General features: G+C 47.1%; 1 protein-coding gene across 3 annotated transcripts in view; it reads right to left on the reverse strand.

The window, feature by feature from the left end:
* Nucleotides 1-23593, reverse strand: part of SPC25 (SPC25 component of NDC80 kinetochore complex) — a 232438-nt gene that overhangs the window by 10612 nt on the left and 198233 nt on the right. For all 3 annotated transcript variants that reach the window (XM_069637962.1, XM_069637961.1, XM_069637963.1), the window contains one exon: nt 18570-18668. In XM_069637962.1, the coding sequence (XP_069494063.1) occupies nt 18570-18668 (99 nt within the window). The remainder of the gene's footprint in view (nt 1-18569; nt 18669-23593) is intronic.

Raw genomic sequence — 23593 nt, forward strand, 5'->3', positions numbered from 1 at the left:
AGGTATCCTCAAGTTCTTAGTAGACAGCCATACTTTCATTCCTGTTTTGTAGACTGGTGCAGGTACTCTACGAGGTAATATGTCCAGCATGCATGACACGTAGGAACCAGTAGCAGGCCAGCGGAGGCAGAGCGCAATGGGCGTGTGGGGAGATACTGGATCAATTTAGACTGCAGGTACTCTGCCCCCTGTCCATGCAGCGCCCGGTGTACAATGCAAAGTGCTTTAAACTGGATTTGCTGCATGACAGGAAGCCAATGAAGAGTATGTAAAACAGGGGAAATATGGGCCCCCATAAGTAGATCCTGTAGCCACCCGGGCGGCTAGGTTCTGTAGGCGCTGGAGCCGTTGGATCATGCCCTTGGGCTGTGCAAGATACAAGTAACTACAATAGTCGAGTCTGCTCAACACCAGGGCAGAAACCACTGGGGGTGGAGAGTAGCCGGTAACATAGGAATCACCTTCTTTAAAATGTTGAGGTGAAAATGGTCAGCTTTGCATACTGCAGACACTTGGTCATTCATAGAAAGAGAAGATGAGAGAATTACTCCCATATTCTTCACCTTGGTCACGGGGACTGGAAGGGCGTCAAGGGACGGAGGCCAAAAAGAAGACACCCAAAGAGTGGGATCAGGAGGGGCTCCTACCACCATCTCCTATGTCTTGTCCCCATTCAACCTCAACCAATTGCCACCCATCCACTCACCCACAGCAGTCAGGCACTGATGGAGGCACGACGACACCTCAGTCCGGTCAAAATCTAACCGTATCAGGATCTGGGTATCGTCGGCATAAGAATAGCACCTGACGCCAAGGGAGCGGATGAGACAGATCAAGGGCCAGATGTAGATGTTGAAGAGCATGGGCGACAAGGCGGAGTCCTGCGGGACCCCGCAAGAGAGGCGGCAGGAGCCCGAGAGAAAAGAAGCAAGAGAAAGCACCAGAGTGCGGTCGGCCAAGAAGGAAGAAAACCAGGCCGACACCTGGGCGGAGATGCCAATTTGAGACAGGCGAATAAGCAGGGAAGAAAAATGGGGCGTGGAAGTTAGCGAGAACATTGGGGTTAAGAGAGGGTTTCTTTAAAAGAGGGATAATGTGAAACTGCTTTAGTTCTGATGGAACAGAGCCTGATGCAAAGGATAGATTAACCACCTGGCATAACAAGGGGGCAATTTGAGATAATTTCCTGCAGGGTTCCTAGGGAAGAGCATCTGAAGGAGAAGCTGATTTAAGGCGATTGGTTGCGCTTATAATATCAGCTGGTGAGAACAGAGGAAAAGTCTACCACGATTCTGCATGTGACACCGATAGGCCCAGAGTAGTTGTAGGCAGCCCTGTTACAGCAATCTCTTTGTGTATGTCGCAAACCTTCTCTACAAAGAAATCAGATAAGGAGTCACAGAGTGTTTGTGAGGGAGCAAGGGCTGCCAAGGAATCAGTCTTAGCAGAAAGCGAACGTACCACAGAACAAAGTTCCTTTGGTTTGTTCAACGCACACTCTACCTTCGGAGTATAAAAGGCAGAGTTAGCCACACAAATCGCCTGATGGTAGCAATTGGAACAACATCTGAATAGCATCCTATTTTTCAAGGAGTAAGAAGAGCACCACTTGCGTTTAGATTGACGCTTTAAGCGCAGAGATTTCAACTCCCCGCTAAACCAGGGCTCAGAGGGCCGACATAGCTTGAGTGGGGCCAGGGAATCAGCGACTGCAGTAAAAGTCTGTGCCATAAAAGAAAAGTCCACTAGATGGGCAGCATTACATTTAGCTTGGATATTTGATATAATATCCTCATTAGATACCCTGTTCCAGCTGCGCTTTAAAACCTGTAGCGGCTTAGACACCACTCGAGGAGTGGGCATGCAGACTAGAAATGGAACCACAGAGTGGTCAGACCATAAAATAGAGAACGGAGGGAAGACAGTAACCAGGGATCTTGGTTTTAGTCTCTTCTTGGTGTTGACATTCTTTTATATTCACCTGTGAAGTTTAAGCTCGGGCCTTAACAAAGGCCCGTGGCATTACCAGAGTCGGTAATGCCCCTGCAGTGAAGGGCATATAGCTATTAGTACCCCTGCCTGCAATATCTGCGTGACCGGGGCACTAAAAGCATTTTCTTCTGTCCCAAAATGCTGCAGCGTTTTGGGACAGAAAATCAATAAATAACCACCGAGAAAATGGCCGCCGGGAAAGGGAAAACGGAGTCTGTTTTCCCTTTCCATGGCAGCCATCGGGAGCAGACGCGCTGGGAACAGAAGTTAAGTGGGTAAGTGGGGTTGGGAGGGCGGTGAGAAAAATGTAAAGTTTAAAAAAAAAAAAAAGATTAAAAAATGTGGAGGCGCGGAGCGGGGATGGCTCCGCTCCGAGTCTCCACATGGCTGCAGGCTGCCATCGTCCCCCACCGGGGACAAAGGAGCAAAAAGGTAAGTGGGGTGGGGAGGGCAGGGAGGAGGGAGGAAAGGGAAAAAAAAAATATAATACAAAATAAATAAATAAGCCTTACCAGAGTCCACGGCGGTGTGCGAAGGCCACCACCTCCCCCCCCCCCCGATGCCCTGCCTCCGGGGACAATGGCCGTGGAATCCTGCAATCATGTAATGCCTCTTTCATTCTGATTGTGCCCTCGCCGGGTACTAATAATTCACAATGCAATCTATTCTCCAAGCGTTCAAGTATTTCACCTTTCCAAAACACAATTCCTTGGACACTTCCCAGCTCTTCTGTTTTGGTTACTTTTCACCAATGTCATAAAGTTCAGTTCCTTGATTTCACATCACACAAATGTCCTTTACATTCAATCACAAGCTTCTTTGTGTGCGCTTTCAGTGGCTTTTCCATAGATGGGTGCACTCTGTCTAGGCGTATTTGTCGAACCACAAGTCGCGCAACCGACACACCTTACTTGCTTCTTCATAGGCACGTTGCCACTGCTTCAGCTTTACAGTGGTGCTTGATTCATTCTCATTTCACATCCTCATGATGCCTTATTATTTGTTTTGCCACCATTCCCTTGTTTCACTTTCAGATACAACGCATCTTTATTGTTTATGGTAGTTTTCGGCGACAGTAGTGGAATTAGGGGTAGTTTTTCAATCCCAGTTCCTTTGTTTGTGTCTCCACAGATATATTTTCTAACTGTCTGTCGTTTGTAGTGGAGGTTGCCTACGCGATTGATTCTTCCATTCTCCACTGGACATAAGGTTTATAATTATTGCTCTATCTGTTATTTGCTTAAGATTTTTAGAACTCTATTGGTGTGTTGGAGTTGCTAGGCTCGGTCGCTTTTCCTTTCCTTTTTTAAAACAAAATGTTTGTTTTTCTTTTTTTTTCATCCCCTGTATAATAGGGGGATTATAATCAGTTTCAACATGAAGAATGTTTGATTGTCTACATACAAGCAAGCCCATAAATGGATTTCAATACATGTAGATACACATGTTTGCATAAAAACTGTGGAATATAGGCTTTCTATTTATTTATTTATTTGTAAAGCACACCAACAGCCCACGGGCATCAAGGCGCTGTTTCAAGAGATTGTCTTAGTTACATGAAATTGTCTTAGTTACATAGGAATACTTGGCTCTTGGTTACAGTGAGCACAATATAGTTCCAGTGAAAAGGTACAAAAATAGTCAGACTGGGGAATGCAGTTTTCATAGGAAAATGGTCTCAGTGATAACCAGTTAGATGAACAACATGGTTTTAATTAACTTTCTGAAGGCTAAATGTGATTCAACATTCCTAATGTGGGGGGTGGGGGGTAAGGCGTTCCAATGTGTCAGTGCCAAAACTGGGAAACTAGAGCCTCCTGCACGCACTCTCCTGGATTTAGGAACGGCTATCCTATTAGTATAGGCCATTCTTGTAGGTCTGGTAGGAGCCGATTTGACAACTCTTTGAGCCAGCTACAGAGGTGCCCGGTTGTGGACACGTTTATGTCTTAGGGCGAGAGCTTTAAAGACTCTCCTCTCTTTAATGGGGAGCCAGTAAACCTGCATCCTAGTTTCAGATATATGTTCCCTTTTGGAGATACCAGTAGCAGCCCTCAGGGCATTATTCTGGACCGTCTGAAGTTTGGATAGGTTTTTTTTGTGGACATCCCCAAAAAGAGGGCATTGCAATAGTCCAGCCTAGATCCAATTATTGCTCTAGCAATGGTAAAACAGTTTGGTTCAGAAAGAAATAGTCTGGCTGCGTTGATCAATTTAGAGTGGTAGGCTGAGGTCGATGCAATGGCATTGACCTGCCTGTTCATGGAAAGGTCAGAATCGAAGTAGAACCCCCACCCCCCAGATCTTTACAGCTTGTGATACAGGGATTGGCAAGTTGTCAATTGTAAAAGAGCTGTATTGTTTGTCCAGTTTCCTGAGGGTGGCACGAGATCCAATTAGCAGAAGCTCGGTTTCGTCACTGTTAAGGCATAACCAGTTTTCTGCCATCCAGCTTCATAGTCACCAGTAAGGGGGGTGAGAACCTGTGTATCATCAGCATAATTAGTGTATGTGATGCCCAAGGCATCCAGGAAGTGGAATCCTGATGAAGACGACTATCAGCTCCTCCCAGTCCCTGCCTTGGTGTTTTTGGGTGTGTGCGGAACTAGATATGACGATTCGTCGAAACTACTGAATAACTAGATATCTTGGCTATTATGTTTCTTGTATGCTAGATACTTGTAGTTGACAATGGGTACTGTACAATTGGTACTTCTGTTTGAGAGCAACTGCTCTTTTTTTTTAATTTTAGGTGTACTTTGTACCTTTGCTTATGAAATTTATACAAATGCAAAGTCTTCTGATGAATAGCAATACTATGGCTAGCCTTAACGCATTACAGATGAGATAAATTAGAATCCGTGACTAGTCAATTGTTTATGCATTTTAGCATTTCAACACCTATTTCTATATGGTGATCTTCAAGGTGATATGTGTTCACTAATAGAGGTTATATTGCTGTTTTAGGTAGGATTTGATTTGGAGATTTTGTATGAATTTTAAAATCCTTGTATACATTTTAAGTGGAATGTGTATGATATTAATAAAATAGGTTTAGATAATCTATACTGACCTGAGCTTATCCCCTCCTTTCACACATGTGAGTCTATTGAATTTAAATCATCATTATCTTTCGTGTGACCACTTTGCTTGGTTTTTGATTTGTAACGCGCCTATACAGAAGTGTTTCAAGGCGTGACGAGACAAGGAAAGGGGAAACAGAAGGGACAGAGACAACGATCTAACTAGGCCAAGTGACATTGAGATCGCGCAAGTGCAGGGGAGGGGAAAAGACCCAGGGGAAAGGGGAGGGGGCAGTGCTGTACATGGGATCAAAACAATAACAAGAAGTGCGGCCAGCAGGTGCAATGGTAAGTGCAGACATCAGGTGTCCAAAAGTGCAGGTAGGGGGACTGTAGGGTTACAGATACAGAATCAAGTGCAATGGTTGCCGGAGGCAGTGTGGGTGTGCAAATGGGCAGGCAGGGACCTGGGCCCGAAATCAGAGGGTAGCTAGGTGACCAGTGCTGTATCAGACAGGAAATCAGCAGGGGAGAGGAAGAGAGAAGGCAGAAGCAAAGAGGAAGGTCTTGAGCTGCATCCGGAACCGAAGATGGTTCTCCTCAAGTTTCAGAGAGGCAGGGAGGCTGTTCTAGAGGGAGGCCCCAGCCGAAGAAAGATCTACCGGCAACTCGTTGCTTGGAGAAGCGACTGACCCTGAGGGAGGTGGAGGAGCGAAGAGCTGGCGTAAGAAAGTATTTACAAAGAGAGTTGGAGTTATTGAGGACCCAGGCCCCAGAAGGCATTGAGTACAATGCAGAAGTTCTTGAACTTAATCCTTGCAGCCACTGGGAGCCAATGCAGAGATTTCAGTGCTGGAGAGATACGATCCGTGCGCTTGAGGCCAAGCACAAGTCTTGCAGTCCTGTTCTGGATGATTTGCAGAGGACGGAGAGTAGAAACAGGCAGATTTAGAAAGATGCTAGAGAACCAGAGCTCTAGAGACAGTGAGCTTCTGGGAGAAGGAGAGGAAAGGAAGAATACCTCTGGGAGAGGTGCAGTTGGTCGTTTGACTTCTTAGAGACGTCAGAGATGTGAGGAAAAAAGGAGAGTGTGGAGTCGAAGATGACCCCAAGGTTCTACGCCACACAGGTGGGAGCAGGAAGAGGGCCAAGGGAGGCCGGGCAGAGAGTGAAAGGACAGGACGGTGCAGGTGTGCCGATGAGGAGAATCTCCGTCTTACTCGCATGAAGGCAGAGATCGTCGGCGGCACGCCACTCCTGGATAGCAGACAGTCGGAGATGAGAAGAGGTGGCAGAGGGGAGCCTGAAAACGAGCCGAGTGTCATTCGCATAGCACTGACAGTTGGAGCAGAGAGCGGCAATGCAGTGGGCGAGAGGTGCCAGGTATTGGTTGAACAGCCAGGGAAAGAGGTTAGACCCCTGTGGAACACCACAAGTAGAGAGTGAGATGGAGGAAAGTAAGGACCAAGTTGGACCAGGGAGGGTCGACCAGAGAGGAACGAGGTCAGCCAGGCCAGGGCCTGATCGGTGATACCCAGGTTATCACAGAGACGATTGAGCAGGATGGCATGGTTGCCCATGTCAAAGGCAGAAGAGATATCGAGTAGGATGAGGACAGAGGGGAGATTAGAATCAAGGTTAGAGAGCAGGCCTTCACTGATGTTCAGAAGAGCAGTTTCCGTGCTTCTGGCTGCTCTGAAGCCAGACTGATGGTCATGGAGACAACCAACAGATTCAGTGTGAAGATTAAGCTGGGAGATGGCTAGCTTTTCCAGGATTTTGCCCAGGAAAGGAGTGATGAGATTGGGCGATAGTTAGCCGGGCAGGAGGGGTCGGCTGAGGGTTTCTTGAGAAGAGGGTGCACAAGTGTGCTTCAGGGGGGGAGGGGAAGGCTCCAGTAGCAAAGGAGTGGTTGCAGAGGTCAGCCAGGGCAGGAGCGAGGGTGTCAATGTGGTCCTTGATGGTTTTGGAAGAACAGAGAAGAACCTGTTTTGACAAGACTTTCATAGATCGGACTCGTCTAGAAACCTTGTCTGGGGAGAACAGAGGAAAGGACGAGAAAGAGGGAGGAGGAGGCCACAGGAGGGCCGGAGGTAGAGGAGAGTGTAGAGGGAGGAGGAGATGACGAGAGGGTGGACAGGATGTCCTGGGTTTTAGAGATGAAATGAGAAGCCAGGGCCGTGCAGAGGGCCTGGGAGGGGACAGGAGAGGTAGAGACGGCAGCAGGATTGGCCTGCTCCTTGCAAATTTTACAGAGTTTGGCCAAGTGGTCAGATGCCGCAGAGAGGCGGGCTTGGATGTGGGCTCTCTTCTTAGTGCGGACAGAGAGCCGGTATTGCCTTTGGAGAAGGTGGCAGACGAGTTTGTCAGAGGATGCACAAGAAGCTAGCCATTTCCTCTAAGCCACCCTGCACTTGCGTTTAAGGGTGACTAGGTCAGAGTCATACCAGGAGTTGCACTTGGCTTTGGGCTTCAACGGATCCTCATGACAGGGGCAAGAACATCATAGAAGAGTGGAGCATGGAAAGGGCTGTGTCAGGATGTGAGTCAGAAAGTGGCGGCGAAAGCCTCAACTGACATACGCTTCATGGGTCGGATGACCGAGAAGGTAGGTGGAAGTGCTGGAGTTGGCTTGGCCTGAGGGGTAGACAGGGAGAGATGGGAGGAAAGGAGAAAGTGATTCCTCCAGGGGAAAGGAGAGGTGAGGGGATAGGGAGGCCTGAGGAGATCAGAACATCCACAGTGTGCCCTGCAGAGTGAGTTGGGTCAGAGGGGAGAAAAGAAAGAGAGAAAGAGAGAAAGAGAGAAAGAGAGAAAGAGAGAAAGAGAGAAAGAGAGAAAGAGAGAAAGAGAGAAAGAGAGACGCAGAGGTCGCGAAAGAGTCCAGAGGGGGGACAGGAAGCATCCAAGTGGATGTTAAAGTCTCTAAGAAGGAGGAGTTGAGTGGTCGAGGCCAGAAGGGAGGAGATGTCGGCCCACTCAGAGAGGAAGGAGGTGATCTGACGAGGTGGCTGATAGATAGCAGCCACAGCAAGAGAGAGGCAGAGCGAGAGAGAGACAGCGAGAGAGAGACAGCGAGAGAGAGACCGCGAGAGACTGCAGAAAAGGCATTCGAAAGAAGAGTAGGCCTGCATAGGCATGACAGAGGCAGGAATCCACTCTGGGAAGATCAAGGCTACAACCCCTCCAGGACAGTTGGATCTGGGCGCGGAGATAATCTTGTAGCCATCAGGGAGGAGAGTGTCAAAGCTTGTGACAGAGCTGGCCATGAACCATGTCTTGGTGAGACCTTGGATATCGAGGTCAAGTTCTTCCAGGAGGCGGCAGATGTCAGAGGAGTGTTTGAAAGTTGAGCAAGAGTTGAGAGTGGCAATATGGAGAAGGTTGCGAACCATGAAAGACTTCCGGGGAGGGGTACAAATCAGCGGTATGCCCTGCGGAGGTGTAGAAGGAGAACGAGGGGGGCGCAGAAGAGGAAGGAGGAGAGAGCAAGGTAGCCAAGGAGGAGGCAGAGGGGGGGGGGGCAAGGAACCCGAAGAAGAGAGAGAGAAGGGACAGCAGGAGAAGAAAGGAAATTGATGGCGCAGGAAGCGTCTATCAAAGTGAAAAAGATTGGCCTGGGGGCCTTGGACCAAGACGGTGCCATTCAGGTAAACATTAATGATGACCTTAGAGGAGTGGAAGGGGGCCAGGAGGGCCTCCCGCCGACTGGCCACCATTAATGGGAGAAGAAGAGTAAGGAGAGAGCACAGAGACCATATGAAGAGTCCATAGGTCTGGCGAGGGAACAACAAAGAGGAGGTCGGTGAGGGTCTACCTGGAGGAAGCACTGGTATAGGTGTCAGCGATAGGGAGGCTTGGGTTGGAGATCAGGATATCCTTTTTGAACTTCTTCCTACCAGACTTAGTGAGGAGAGCAGGATAGTCGATAGAGAAGCTGTTTGAAAAGATAGGAGAAACAGAGAGCACCAAAGAGTATGTGGGGGAAGAGGAGAGAGGAAGAGGGGTGGAGGGGAAAGGTGGGGGCAGATACACTTGGGGAGGATTCAAGGAGGGGTGCGAGCAGACAAGACAGAAAGGGACAAGACAATAGTGGACGATTGACTAAGTAGACAAGAGCACAGATGGAAGAGCAGGCAGAAAACAAGGTAGTCTGGTGAGCAAATCAGGTTACCAGGGCATCTGGAACAGAGCGGGCATTAAAAAGAAAAAGAGAACCTAGAGGAGGGTGGAGCACGCGGAACACAAAACCATATACAAAAGAGCAAAGCAGTCGACAAATGTAAACCTAGAAGAAGGAAGAATGCAGCAGAACAAAAAGCAATACAATGCAAAACAGGGCAGTCAGTGAGGAAAAAACAAAAAACATTATACAAAGAGCAGAGCAGTCAACAAACGTAAACCTAGAGGAGGGAAGAATACAACAGAACACAGAGCAATGCAAAACAGGGCAGTCAACGAGGAAGAGCAAAGGGGGTGCGTGGGTGCAAGAGGCTGGAGAATGGGGGTGCGAGGCACACGTGATAGGGAGTTGCGAGGGACCACACAGTCAGGGAGGCGCCACTGCGAGCGAACCGCACACACCTGCTGCGGTGCGAGAATAAAACTTTTACAAATGCACAACTTACTGTGCCATGGAGCACCTGTCCTCAGCCCCGCACCAGAGAAGTTGATGTTGCCGTTGCCTGATTATGGTGGGGATGGCCTGTGGGGACAGAGGGAGTAAACACATGTTGGTGCATACTTACCTGCTATCTGGGCAGGTGTTCGGGCCCTGGGTCCTCCTGGTCCGAACAGGTCCAAACAGGAATTGCCCTTTTCTTCGTTTGTCCAAACAGGAATTGCCCTTTTCTTCAGCTGTCCAAACAGGAATTGCCCTTTTCTTCAGCTGCCCTTCGCACCAGACGCCCAGGCGAGAGACGCCCTTGATCTAAGAGTTAAGAGCAGAAAGGAAGAGGCAGGACTTAGGTGGGTGGGGCTTAGGTCAGGTGGCCTAGATCCACTTGCATCTGCTCCCCATCTGCAAAGGAAAAGAGGCTGGAGGGCTCCTTAAGTAGGGAAAAAAAGAGCAGCAACCAGGAAGGCAACAGATGGGCAGGGGTTAGGCCTCCTTAAGTGGGGAAAAAAGCAGCAACCAAAGTTAGGCAGAGTTTGCATGCAGTACCCTTTGGGGCCACTACACACAGCTATGACTACAGGTGTAAGCAAAACCAACCTTTGGTATAAGTCTGTACTACACAATTTTTGGTAGCAGAGCTGAGCAGCCAGGCTTATCTCAAGAGGGAATGTGAGCTGTAAGGATGTTACACAGAGGTCTACAATCACAGCTATTCAAATACATTTTTACACTCAAGGTTTCTTGGATAAACACTTATTAATTTATTCAACAGTCAGTTATAAAACATTCACTAGAAGGAGGCAATTAAATATTATACACCAATACACTTCAATACTATACTCGTTTGTTTCGGAGGCATTCAAACTACTTTGAAGGAGGAGCAAAATGGCATTCAGAATACTTTGGAGGAGCAAAAAGGAATAGGTTCAGAACATAAAAGAATTACAATTTCTTAGTCAGTGCAGATACTTTGAGTTCACCAGAAGAGTCAATTCAATTCAACAGGATAGGCCAAAGTCAATGGGCTAAAGTCTTGGATAGGTAAAAATGGTTCTGGCAAGTAAACGGTAAAGTCTCTGTAGAAGTTCTTAGAAGTAGTTTATAAGCCGAAGAATTATATGTTGGGTCACAAGCTCATTAGGCCTGCTAGTTGCAAAGGTTTCAAGCACTTTCACTGCAAGAGGTAAGTACTCTCAGTCTCGTTTCACAGTACCTTTCAAATAAAGAAAAAGATGCAGCTGAAGACTTCTGTTCCTGCAGATCTCGCCGTTACTGAGCCTCAGTCGTGGGGACAAGAGGGAGGACGTCAGGGGGACCCCTGCACTGCACGGAGACTGGCCGAAAAGCTGGTACTTTGCAAATCTTCAATTCCGGTAGCTGTAGTAAAGCACACAAACTGGTGTCCCTCTCCCTGGTTATTCGGTTTCCTGCAGCACTCTGAAGAAAATACAACCAGCTCCGAGAATGGTATCCAGATGGCTTACGGGTCGATTTGATTGGTCCCACCAACTAAAAGGGAGAAGTCGTCCTTGCAGAGCTTCTCTGTCGAGATGAACTTAGCAATTCGGACCTGCATCAGGGCTTCACCGGGCAAACCAACGGTCCAGGAGTTGCAGCAGCCGTCCTCTTCAAGCTTGTCTTCGGTTCTTTCGTTCCAGTGGTCGACTCTGCCTTCCAAACCAAGTGATTCGCCTTTTATCCAGTTTGCTCCCATTCATTCCAGCCTAGCTGCCACTCACCCAGCAGGGTGGCTGTCCTTGCCGGACAGTCAGCCAGCCAATCACGCCAGAGTGCACTTGGGTCTCCTGGAGACTAAGCACAGGGAGTTTCGGGCACCTCCCTCACTTCCTGCCCACCCCAGACCCTCGTGCGCCAGAGGCGGTCTTCAGTCCTGAAGCCCGCCAAGCGATGAAACAAAGGGACCAAACATAGTTTGGCGTGCAGAGCAAAACTCTAGAAGGACCTTTCCATAAAGCAATGGTGAAAAAAGAAGACCGGGACCTGTTTAAACAAAGGGGGCTCAGACGTTATCTTGAAAAACACGGCCCCCGCGATTTAACGCTACCGGTGTTCGCAGTCGGGAAAAAACATGGTAGTTTGTTGTAAAACCACTGCCACCAGCCATTTCAAGAGGAAAGGGTAGCATTTGACTGCTAGATGAGTATCTAGACACAGGGTACACTAAATAACCCCTCCAGCACTCTATTGTGAGATAGGGTGTGCTGGGTCTAGGAATTTAAAAAGACTAGTAAAGTCAATTTCACTTTACTTACTCTGGGAAACAGTAGTTTATCCCAGAGAAGGTATTTAAACCTTGGGAAAGCCTGAAAAGGTTTCCCTGTGTCACTGCATTGAGGGTGCTGTGCGACATAAATGAAAAGATGATGCCTATGGAGTTGTCTAAAACTCCATAGTCAAAGAAAACACAAGAGTAAAATACACAGAATTAAATGTTCAAAGTCCCAACGTTTAGCAAAAGAGCTGGAGGGCTCTAAGGTGGGAGGAATTGGTACATTTATGAGAATTCTCCCTGACAGCCAGGAAGGCACCAGGTGTGCAGGGCTTAGGCTAGGTGACCTAGATCAACATGCATCTGCTCCCCATCTGCAAAGGAAGAGTGGCTGGAGGGCTCCTTAAGTAGGGGAAAAAGAGCGGCAACCAGGAAGGCACCAGGTGAGCGGGGCTTAGGCCAGGTGACCTAGATACACTTGCACCTGCTTCCCATTTGTTGAATACTTTTACTGCTGGGAAAGGCTTACCTAGATTTCATTAGAGGATTCAAACTGTCTTCATGTTATAAGAAAGTATGTTGTAACCTTCCTATTTGCTTAATCCTTCCTTCCGGAAACCCAGAGTCTAAAAAGTATATTGGTGTTGAAGATAAATAGAATATTATCCTTGTTATTGAAGTCACTTCAGGGTGTATGAGAAATTGTATTAGCATACCCAAAGAGTATTCACCAACTTTATTAACTTTGTAAAGTGATTCCAAAGTTTGCATGACTGTTATAAACAAGTGCCTTTTTAAAGAATGCTTTAAAACATGTGCAAATAAAGATATATTTATATCTGAATCCTTGAGTATAAGTGTTACTTGTATTAACTGATTTCATCTTTACAGCTCTCCAGCTCACATTTACCCCCCTTGAGATAGGCCTGGCTGCTCAGTCACACTACCAACTTGTGTATTACAGACCTATACCAAAAGGTGGGTTACCTAATACCAAGCAGATATGTGTTGTGTAGTCTCACACAGTGTGACTGCACCAATTCTTACCCAATACTTAGGTACTGTGCTGGCTTGGGTAGTTACTTACCTTAAGTCTTTTGTGATTCCTGTGTAGTTTTGGGGTGTTTTCTGTGATTGGGAGTCCTCTCGTCCAGTACACCCAGGCCCCTGCTGGAATCCTCCTAGGGTGTCTTCTGTGAAGCCCCTGTAACCTTAACTAACTCTAAAGTAAAAACCTCACCTGTTTGAACAGTCTTCCTTAGAACTCTGACTTTTGCTACTTAAGAACCTATCCTGACACTGCCTGTTGGACACTAGACCCTAAGTCACCCCTCCGCCTCCCTCCCGCCTTCTGCCACCGAGAACACTCATGCTCCAAGAATAAGGGAAAGACTTTTAAAGGATTGGGCCTTTTGCCTAGATAAGAGAATACGTGTTTGAAAGTTCCTTACTTGTAAAAGAGTTGGTTGCTAACTAACTCTGAGTGAACAGTTCCAAAAGTTATTACTTACTTTAGAAATGTTCTGCCATTTTGAAAAGTAGATAAGGTTACTCACCTGTGAATTGGTTATGCCTCTACGCCAAAAGCAGTGCTGTTGGTTTCACTTCACTATTCCTGTTAGGATAAATGTATGAATGTCCCCCAACTGGGTCTTGCTTCCCCTGACTTGCTGCTAGCCTGTCCAGAATTAGTCTGCCTTAGGTTTTACCTGCCTAGAACAACCTTGAGTGGTGTGAGTGTTTTTTTCAATCTTTTTTTTAATTTTATTTTTTGGTGAGCACTGTGTGCTAATCTGGTGCGATGTCTAGTGCTTTTGTGGCTTCTGAGTCTGTTTTTCTGTGCTGGGCTGCATCGAGAGGGTGCAGTCCGTGGGGTGTAGTCCTTTGTTTGTGTCTGGCCTTTCCCCAGTCCCATCCTCCCCCTCCCACCCTTCAATCGGCCCATCTCCCCTGATTGGTACGTCCACCTGTTCATAACTGACCCTCACAGGGCAGCCCACGCGGCTAAGTGCCCCAAGGCAAAGGGCAGCTCCTACATTGGCGGCTCCAAGACGTGTCTGCAGGTGTCAGCAGGGGAAGCCAATGAAGCCAGCAGTTAACAAACACCAAGAAAAAAAACTAAGTGTGCCATGGGTGGGGTGTAGAGCAATTACTCTACTCCAGAAAGACCCTGCCACTCTACCTTACCTTCCCATAACGTAGACCGCCATAGACTTACACCATGCATATTTGGAGAGATCTGCGACCACCAGCCTAAATCTATTCATGGCTGGACTGTAAATGGTGCATTGCATTACATACTAACTTACTTGCCAATGTTAACTAGTGCCTGTTAGGCAAAGTTTGAATGCATAAACAATTATTTATCAGTTAGTTATAAAGCCTTCTTTAGAAGGGAGCAATAAAATAGTAACACACAAATATACTTCAATACTGTACACTTTGAGTTTCAGAATCAGACAAGGCCCTTTTGGGATGGCCCACAGGCACACCCTACACCCACAGGTGACTTCAGTAACTTCAGTAATGCTGGCAACATTAATACTTTACTGTTAGCATTCAGAATACTCTTTAAAGTAAGTAAAAGGTAAAGGTTATTAGAACACAAGAATTTACAAATATTCATAAGCAGGGCAAATACCTTTTGAATTCACCAGAAGAGTCATTCAATTCAATAGGCTAAGCCAAAGTCAATGGGCAAAAGTATTGTATAGGATAAAGCACTTCTGGTTAGTTCAATGGAAAGGTCTTTGCACAAGTTCTTAGGTGTCTTTGAAGTAAAGAAGAATCAAGTGTAGGGCCACAAGCTGATTAGACTTGTGAGGTGTAGAAGTAACAAGCACTTCCACAGTAAGAGGTTAAGATCTCTTAGGCTAGTTTTACAGTACCTTAGTAAAGAAGAAAAAGATGCAGCTGAAGACTTCTGTTCCTGTACAGCTCTGCAGAGCTCACTGTTCCTGGGCCTCAGTCGTGGGGACCAAAGGGAGGACGTCGGGGGACTCCTACACTGTATTGCAACAGTCAAAGCTGGCAACTGGCAAACTTTACTTTCAGTGGCTGTTTCGCGTTTCAGCTCCTTGTGGTACAGCAAATAGCAATAAGTGCGGTCCCTGGCTGTCAAGTTGGACTTTCCTCACATCTGGGATCCCGCACTCAACTGAGGGGGGTCAGGCTTGGTCAGTTCTGCTTTGTGGGAGTCCGGAGGATCTTCCAAAAGCTTTAGTCCAGCTTACAAGCAATGCACACAATCTGGTGTCCCTCTCCCTGGCTCTACCGTTTCCTGCAGCAACTCTGAAGAAATTCAACCAGCTCCGAGATGGGTGTCCAGGTGGCTTACTTGGGAGTGGATTGGTCCTACCAACTCAAAGGGAGAAGTCGTCCTTGCAGGGCTTCTCGGTCGATGCAAACTTGGTGATTCGGACATGCAGCAGGGCTTCACTGGGCAAACCAACGGTCCAGGAGTTGCAGCAGCCATCTCTTCAAGCTCTTCTTCAGTTCCTTCGTCCAGTGGTCAACTCTGCCTTCCAAGACAAGAGACTCACATTTTACTCCGTTCTCTCCCATTCATTCCAGCCTAGCTGCCACTCACCCAGCAGTGTGGCTGTCCTTGCTGGACAATCAGCCAGGCAATCGTCACAGAGTGCATTTGGGTCTCCTAGGAGGCTAAGCACAGAGCGTTTCGGGCACCTCCCTCACTTCCTGCCTACCGCAGACACTCTGGATCCAGAGACTGTCTACAATCCTGAAGTCTGCCAAAGGTGAATGAACAAAGAGACCAAACCTGGTTTGGCGCGCAGAGAAAAACTCGAGAAGGACCTTTCCACAAAGACATGGCCAAAAAAGAAGACCGGGAACCATTTTAGCAACGATGGCTGGGCGCCATCTTGAAAAACATGGCTCCTGCGATTTAACGTTACCGGAGCTGCGAACAGTTCGCAGTCAGGGTAAATCATGGTAGTTCGTTGTAAAACCACTGCCACCGGCCTTTCTGAGAGGAAAGGGTAACATTTGACTGTTACATGAGTATCTAGACACAGGGGATACTAGGTATCCCCTCCAGCACTCCATAGGAAGATAGGTTGTGCTGGGTCTAGAAATTTAAAGGGCTAAGTAGAGTCAATCTCACTCTACTGCTCTGGGAAACGGTAGTTTATCCCAGTGAAGGTATTTAAACCTTGGGAAATCTAAAAGACTTCCCTGTGCCACTGCGCTCAAGGTGCTGTGTGAACATTTTAAAAGATGATGCCTAAGGAGTTGGTTAGACTCCATAACCAAAAGAAACACAGAGGTAAAATTCACACAAAAATAAGTGAGAGAGTGGGAAAAAAGGGTTACACTCTCTCCAGGTTAAAAAAATCAAGTCCTCAAAATTCAGCAAAGTTGCTGGGGGTCTAATGTAGAGGCAATTAGCACATTTTGGAGAATTCGCCCTAACAGGGCCACACCTAGAGAGAACTATGAAGATTGGCCTGTGTTGCATCTAGATAGGATTAGGAATGTTAGCATGCACCAAACTTAGATGGAATTCTTAACTTTAGCCTGCGTCACATCTAGATAGAAAGGTGAATGTAAGTATGTGCCACACTTAAATGGAATGCTTAACTTTAGACTGCGTCACACCCAGATAGAAATGTTAATGTTAGCATGCGCCACACTTAGATGGACCTAGATGGAATGCTTAACTTTAGCCTGCATCACATCTAGAGAGGATTAGGAATGTTAGCATGCACCAAACTTAGATGGAATAGATGGAATTCTTAACCTTAGCGTGTGTCACACCTTAGATCGGATTGTGCATGTTACCATGCGCCACACTTGGATGGACTTCGATGGAATGCTTAACCTTAGCCTGTTATCCTGAATCAGAGTTGTAGGTTTATACTGTTCCTAGAATATGTGTTTCACTAAATCAGAAAAGTAGATTGTCCAGTTGATATTACTATGTGATTTCTTGCGGAGCATCATGGTACAACCGATAGGGTCTACTACCCTAGCATTACTGAAAGTAATCTAAAAGTAGCTATTGGTTTTGACTTCCCTATAACTCCTGTTAGGTGTCCCAAATAAGGTTATATGCTTTGGTCTGTGGACCTTCGAGCATAGTGTTGTGTTCTTCTATAATTGTGGTTATATATAATGTGATAGTACTTATTTCCCCCCAAGATTTATATGGGCCTACTTGTATTTAAATAAACCATTCATTTTTTTACAATACTTAGTGTTTCATTGTTTCTTTGGACGATTCGTAATACAATTTAATTTGTACCGATTCTACAGCACTCTCTCCCTCATACAATAAGCCTGGCTGTTCGGTCTACGCTATCCCGAACTCCGGTGGTACAGACTTATGCTAAAAGTGGAGTCTTGTACTGCCTCAGTTGAATGGCTTTACGAAGCCTTTAGTTGGACTTCAGAAAAACTGTCCTAACATTGTTTGCCAGTGCTTATTCTCTCAAATTAAACAGTCCCTTATATTCTCATGCCACTTGCAATGCTTGTTTTCTAATGATAGTTTTCTCAAATTACACAGTTACTTATATGAGGAAGTTCGACAAACTTGCTTTCAATCAGATCGGTAGTCAAATAGTGCTTACTTTTATTTTCATTCGGTATTCAATAAGTACCTGCTTTCATTTAGTTTGGCATTCATTAAAGTCTTCATAAGCTTTGTGTGCTCGCCTGCTGTCCCAGTGTCCCCACTGCCTATATCGATTCACTGGTCGGAGCTTACAGCATTCCACGAGGCCTCCAGCAGCTACAAGCTCTCTCTCGTGTGGTGCCTCACTCCATCTCCCCAGTGGCTCTCTGTGGCTTCGCTCACACTACAGATGTTTCTCTTGCAGCTCAGGCCTCACACTGCAGCTTCGCCTGGTCACGTCGGTTCCCTTTCCGCCATCGCCAACAGCCTCCAGCTTCCTTCAGCCTTGCCCCCCGCTGCAAACATCTTACCAGTGTTCTTGAGTGCTCCGTCTGCCATGCCGTCTTCCAAGAGAGGTCTGCTCTTGCACAGCAGTCTGTAGACCTGCTTCCACAGCTGACCCAATTTTCACCATATTTCCTGAATTCAAACCTCCCACCAGGTTAATTGGTCCAAAAAGGACTAGACCGCTCATTGCTGGCCTCCTCCTCTTTCCAGTTCCAAACTGGTGTCTATTGGGGAATGATTTGGGGGAAAAATAGGGAAGGGATTGACAATAGCCTATATAGGCTTGGGGGACATTGGCCTCATGGTGAAAGGGGCGTGGGGTATACCATGTCTCACCTAAGGGTGCATCATCCCCACTTCCCAAGTCTCCTCCGCCTATGTGATCCTCCCTCGCTTATTCACCCCCAGGGTCAGGATCCAATAGCAACAGGCTTTCCCTGGCCACCTGGGAGGAGGATATATTGGGGAAAGAAGAGAGGACACCCTCAGATTCCTCGCATACCATATTTTTTTATAAATGCCTAGTTAATTAGGTACAGCATTTTGGTAAAAGCGCTTTAGAAACCCAAATAAATAAAATTGATTTTCTTTCTGCCACACATTCCTGTCTGAGTGCATTTATATTAGGCTCTTGCAAAAATTATTTCATAATAGTTCCATGTGATTTAACCCCTTCTGTTAATCTATGCTTTTCTCCCATGAGGCAATATTATCTTTGTCACTGCGTGAAATAGGAATAAAAAGTCAATGATCAAATGCTTTCAAGCTCACTTTGCATACCTTCATAATCTCCCTGTTCGTTAATGTGCAAGAGGAATGTGTACGGCAGTTCAAGATCCTTGGGGTTTATGTATCGGAATACAAACTGCAATCGGTCACCTAAAAGGGAAGCAATGAGAAGTGTTATACACATGCTCAGTGGCAAATTGCTACAATATAAATCCAGCATGACCTCACAAGCATTTGCTTCAGTTTACCTTATTCACAATTAAGCACAAGAGATAAGCCTTTCCAAACGTCAAATCTGGGTGTTTTGCATTGCTGCTGTATTGAGGCGATCTCGGTTTTCCCCCTGCCCCAGTCTTCCGTCCACACTGTTCCCTGCGTTCCCCTTGAGGTTGGTTACCTGCTTGTGCTTCTGGTGTGCTTCCCACTGTGTGAACCCTCCCCTCTTGTGCATCCTGTGTTGCACAGCTTTGGTTTGTGCTTCTTTTCCTCCTCGCACCCTCTATGGTGCTCTCAATTTCTCCCATCTTCTCCAACTGCTACTCTACCTCCTATCCCTCTCACCAAGTCTGGAAAGAAAAAGTTCAAGAAGGATATCCTGTTCTCCAACCCAAGCCTGTCCATTGCGCCGATGCCTACACATCAGCGCTTCTTCCAGACAGATTCTCACCGACATCCTCTTTGTCGTTCCCTCTCCAGACCTATGGACCCCTCATATGGTCCCTATTCTCTCTCGTCTCCCAATAATGGCGGCACTCAATGGGAGGTCCTCCTTAGCCATCATTAATGTCTATCAAAATGGTACTGTCAAGGTCCAGGGCTCTCAGCCCAATCGCCTACTTCTTGATGGGCGTCTCCCGCGTTGTATCAACTTCTTCCTTCTCCTGCTACTCCTTTCCGCTACTTTACCACCTCCTTCCTCCTCCTCCTCTGTCTCTTCTCAGCCCCTCCTACCCCATCTCCTCTCTGGCCACCTCCATCTACTGCCTCTGCTCACTCTCAGCCCCCTCTGCCACTTCCGCTGGGTGTACACCTCACTCTTGTTCCCTGCCCCGGAAGTGGCAACCTGCTCCACGTAGCTATTGTCAACTCTCGCTCTGATGTCAAACACTCCTCTGTCATCTGCCACCTCCTCGAAGACCTTGACGTCCTCGCTCTCACCGAGACATGGTTCACGGCCAGCTCTGTCAAGAGTTTTGACACTCTCCTCCCAGAGGGCTACAAGATCCTCTCTGAGCCCAGAACCAATCTGCCCGCAGCTCGAGTGGCCCTGTTCTTTCCTGAATGGGTTGCTGCATCTGTCTTTCCCTCCTTTGAATGATTGGTCTGCAGGTTCTCTATCTCTCCTGGCCTCTCTCCAACTATGGCCACCATCTACAGGCCACACTCTTCCTCTCTGAATGGGTGGACCTCACCTCTTCTTGTCTCAGATCTCAACATTCATCTGGAGGAAGAAAAAGAAGAAGAAAAAGATTGTTTTCTTTGGCTATGGAGTTTTAGATAACTCCATAGGCATCATCTTTTCATGTGTGTCACACAGCACCCTCAGTGCAGTGACACAGGGAAACCTTTTCAGGCTGTCCCAAGGTTTAAATACCGTCTCTGGGAAAAACTACTATTTCCCAGAGTAAGTAAAGTGAAATTGACTTTACTAGTCTTTTTAAATTCCTAGACCCAGCACACCCTATCTTACAATAGAGTGCTGGAGGGGTTACCAGTATCTACTGTGTCTAGATACTCATGTAGCAGTCAAATGCTACCCTTTCCTCCCGGAATGGCTGGCGGCAGTGGTTTTACAACAAACTACCATGATTTTTCCAGACCGCGAACACCGTTAGCGTTAAAATCGCAGGAGCCATGTTTTTCAAGATAGAAATTGAGCCCCGCCCGGTCTTCTTTTATCACCATTTCTTTTTGGAAAGGTCCTTCTAGAGTTTTGCTCTGCGCGTTTTCAGGACTGAAGACCGCCTCTGGCGCCCGAGTGTCTGGGGTGGGCAGGAAGTGAGGGAGGTGCCCGAAACTCCTGGTGCTTAGTCTCCTAGGAGACCCGAATGCACTCTGGCGTTATGGGCTGGCTGACTGTCCGGCAAGGACAGCCACCCTGCTGGGTGAGTGGCAGCTAGGCTGGAATGAATGGGAGGAAACTGGATAAAAGGCAAGTCTCTTGGCTTGGAAGGCAGAGTCGACCACTGGAACGAAAGAACCGAAGAAGAGCTTGAATAGGACGGCTGCTGCAACTCCTGGACCGTTGGTTTGCCCGGTGAAGCCCTGCTGCAGGTCCGAATCGCTAAGTTAATCTTCTCCCTTTGAGTTGGTGGGACCAATCAACTCGACCCCTAAGCCACCTGGATACCATTCTCAGAGCTGGTTGTATTTTCCTCAGAGTGCTGCAGGAAACCGAATAACCAGGGAGAGGGACACCAGTTTGTGTGCTTTACTACAGCTACCGGAATTGAAGATTTGCCAAGTACCAGCTTTTTCGACTAGTGCCAGTGCAGGAGTCCCCCGACGTCCTCCCTCTTGTCCCCATGACTAAGGCTCAGGAACAGCGAGATCTGCAGGAACTGCCAGGAACAGAAGTCTTCAGCTGCATCTTTTTCTTCATTTGAAAGGTACTGTGAAACGAGACAGCGAGTACTTACCTCTCGTGGTGAAAGTGCTTAAATTTTCGCAACTAGCAGGCCTAATCAGCTTGTGACCCAACATATAATTCTTCTGCTTACAAACTACTTCTAAGAACTTCTACAGAGACTTTACCATTCACTTGCCAGGACCATTTTTACTTCTCCTAGACTTTAGCCCATTGACTTTGGCCTATCCTATTGAATTGAATCTTCTGATGAACTCAAAGTATCTGCACTGACTAAGAAATTGTAATTCTTTTATGTTCTGAACCTATTCCTTTTTCCTCCTCCTTCAAAGTAGTTTGAATGCCTCAGAAACTTAACGTGTATAGTATTGAAGTGTATTGATGTATGATATTTAACTGCCTCCTTCTAGTGAATGTTTTATAACTGACTGTTGAATAACTTAAGTGTTTAACCAAGAAACCTTGAGTGTGAGAGTTTATTTGAATACCTGCGATTGTAGACCTCTGTGTAACATCCTTACAGCTCACATTCCCTCTTGAGATAAGCCTGGCTGCTCAGCCCGCTACCAAAAACGGTGCAGTACAGACTTATACCAAAGGTTGGTTTTGCTTACACCTGTGGTCATAGTTATGTGTAGTGGTCCCAAAGGGTACTGCATACAACTCTGCCTAACACTCTCCAACCTTGATTCCAGCTCTCCCACGGTCCTCATGCTCCTTGACCTTTCATCTGCCTTTGACACAGGTAATCACGCCATCCTGATTAATCGACTTGGCAAGAACCTGGGCATCATGGATCAGGTTCTGGCGTGGCTGACCTCCTTCCTCTTGTACCAACCCTCCCAGGTCCAACCAGGGTCCTTTCTCTCCACTTGTGGTGTCCCACAGGGCTCCAGCCTCTCAACCTGGCTCATCAATGTCTACTTGGCCCCTTTGGCCCACCGGATTTCCACCATGTCCAACTTCCCGTGTTATGCAGATGACACACAGCTCTGTTTCAGGCTTCCCTCAGCTTCCTCTCCTCCCCTGCTCATTCCTGGCTGTCTAGCCGCAATTCGGGATTGGTGCGCATCCAATGATCTCTGTCTCAATGCCAGTAAGACTGATACTTCTCATTGGGACCCCTGCTACCACTTTCCCTCTCACACTCTGACCGCCTTCCTTGGGCCCTCTACACACGCCCTCCTGAGAGGCTATACACCTTCAGGCCATCTTCAACCCCACTCTCCCCTTCTCTCCTTACATGACCTGTTTTCCCTGCACTGCCTCCAGGCCTACCGCGCACCTGGCTGTAACTGTAACTCCTATTGCCTTCCATGCACTTACCCAGAGCTGCGCTACCCTGGCTGCACTTGCTCAGAGCCATGACACACTGACTGCACTCCCCCCCCCCTCCCTTTCCCCTTGCACTTTTGCTGTTGCACTTGCATGATCCAAATGACAAGGCCTTGTGGGATAGTTTTCCCAGTCTTCCCTTTCGTCTTCCCCTTTCTTGTCTTGTGGCACCTAGAAACACTTGTGTACAGACGCGTTATGAATACCAAATCCTATCATATCAAACGTGTAAAACAGCAATGCGACACATGAACGTTAACAGGGCAATAAAGGTTATTTCTATGTGGCCTCATGCACAGCTAATGCCAAGATTTGCTTTGAATAAACAGCTTAATTGTCACGGCTCGCTCCCTTCTCTCCCGTTCCCACCACTTGGGGGCAGGTTTTGGGGTTTATTCCCTACTGGACATTTCCTCCGAACCTTATGCTACAGTGTTGTGATGAATTGGGAGCGCTAAAACCTTATTTTCCAAGTGACTTCCCTTCCGGATCCATTCCAGGTTTTTGGCAGCCAGCATGCTACTTTAATCAAATGACTATGCTTCCCAGAATGCCTGGCTCACTGCTTCACCTCCTCCCCCACAAGGTTGGGTGGAGGATAGGCAACACATGTGGCTGCAGGTGCAGCAGGCGGCACACCTGAGGGGTGTGCTCGTTAAGAAGCTTTAAAAGCCTCAGTTTGCTTCAGTCCAGCGCTGGTCATTGTTGCAGTGTTCCTGTTGTGACTGGTCCCTTGTTCCTAGCTTTTGTGCCTAGTTCCTAGTTCGTTTCTTGTTCCTCTGCCCTGGATTTCGGATTCATGTGCTTAATTGATTTCTGCTTTCTGGATTTCCCTTTCTGTCTTCCTCTGTCTGCAGGCAGCCTTTCTCTGTGTTTTACCCTTTGATGCAGCCCAATTTGCCTGTGTTCTGTTTCTTTGATGCTGTCCTTTGCTACTGAAAAACTTGATGCATTAGTCTTTCCGGTTATAGATTTAGCTTCCTGCCTTTTCTCCTTGGATGGGTGGGAAAGGTTTCCTTTTGTGATATCATTTTCCCTGCTCCTGATCCTTACTTTCTATTGGGATCCATTACATATTTTCCATTGCACTTCTGCATTTATTTCCCATTTGATTATTAGGTGTGGGGTGCTGTTGTAACTAGTCCCTGTGTGA

The sequence above is a fragment of the Ambystoma mexicanum genome, chromosome 14 (assembly GCF_040938575.1).
Source record: "Ambystoma mexicanum isolate Mex_15411 chromosome 14, UKY_AmexF1_1, whole genome shotgun sequence".
NCBI lineage: Eukaryota > Metazoa > Chordata > Amphibia > Caudata > Ambystomatidae > Ambystoma > Ambystoma mexicanum.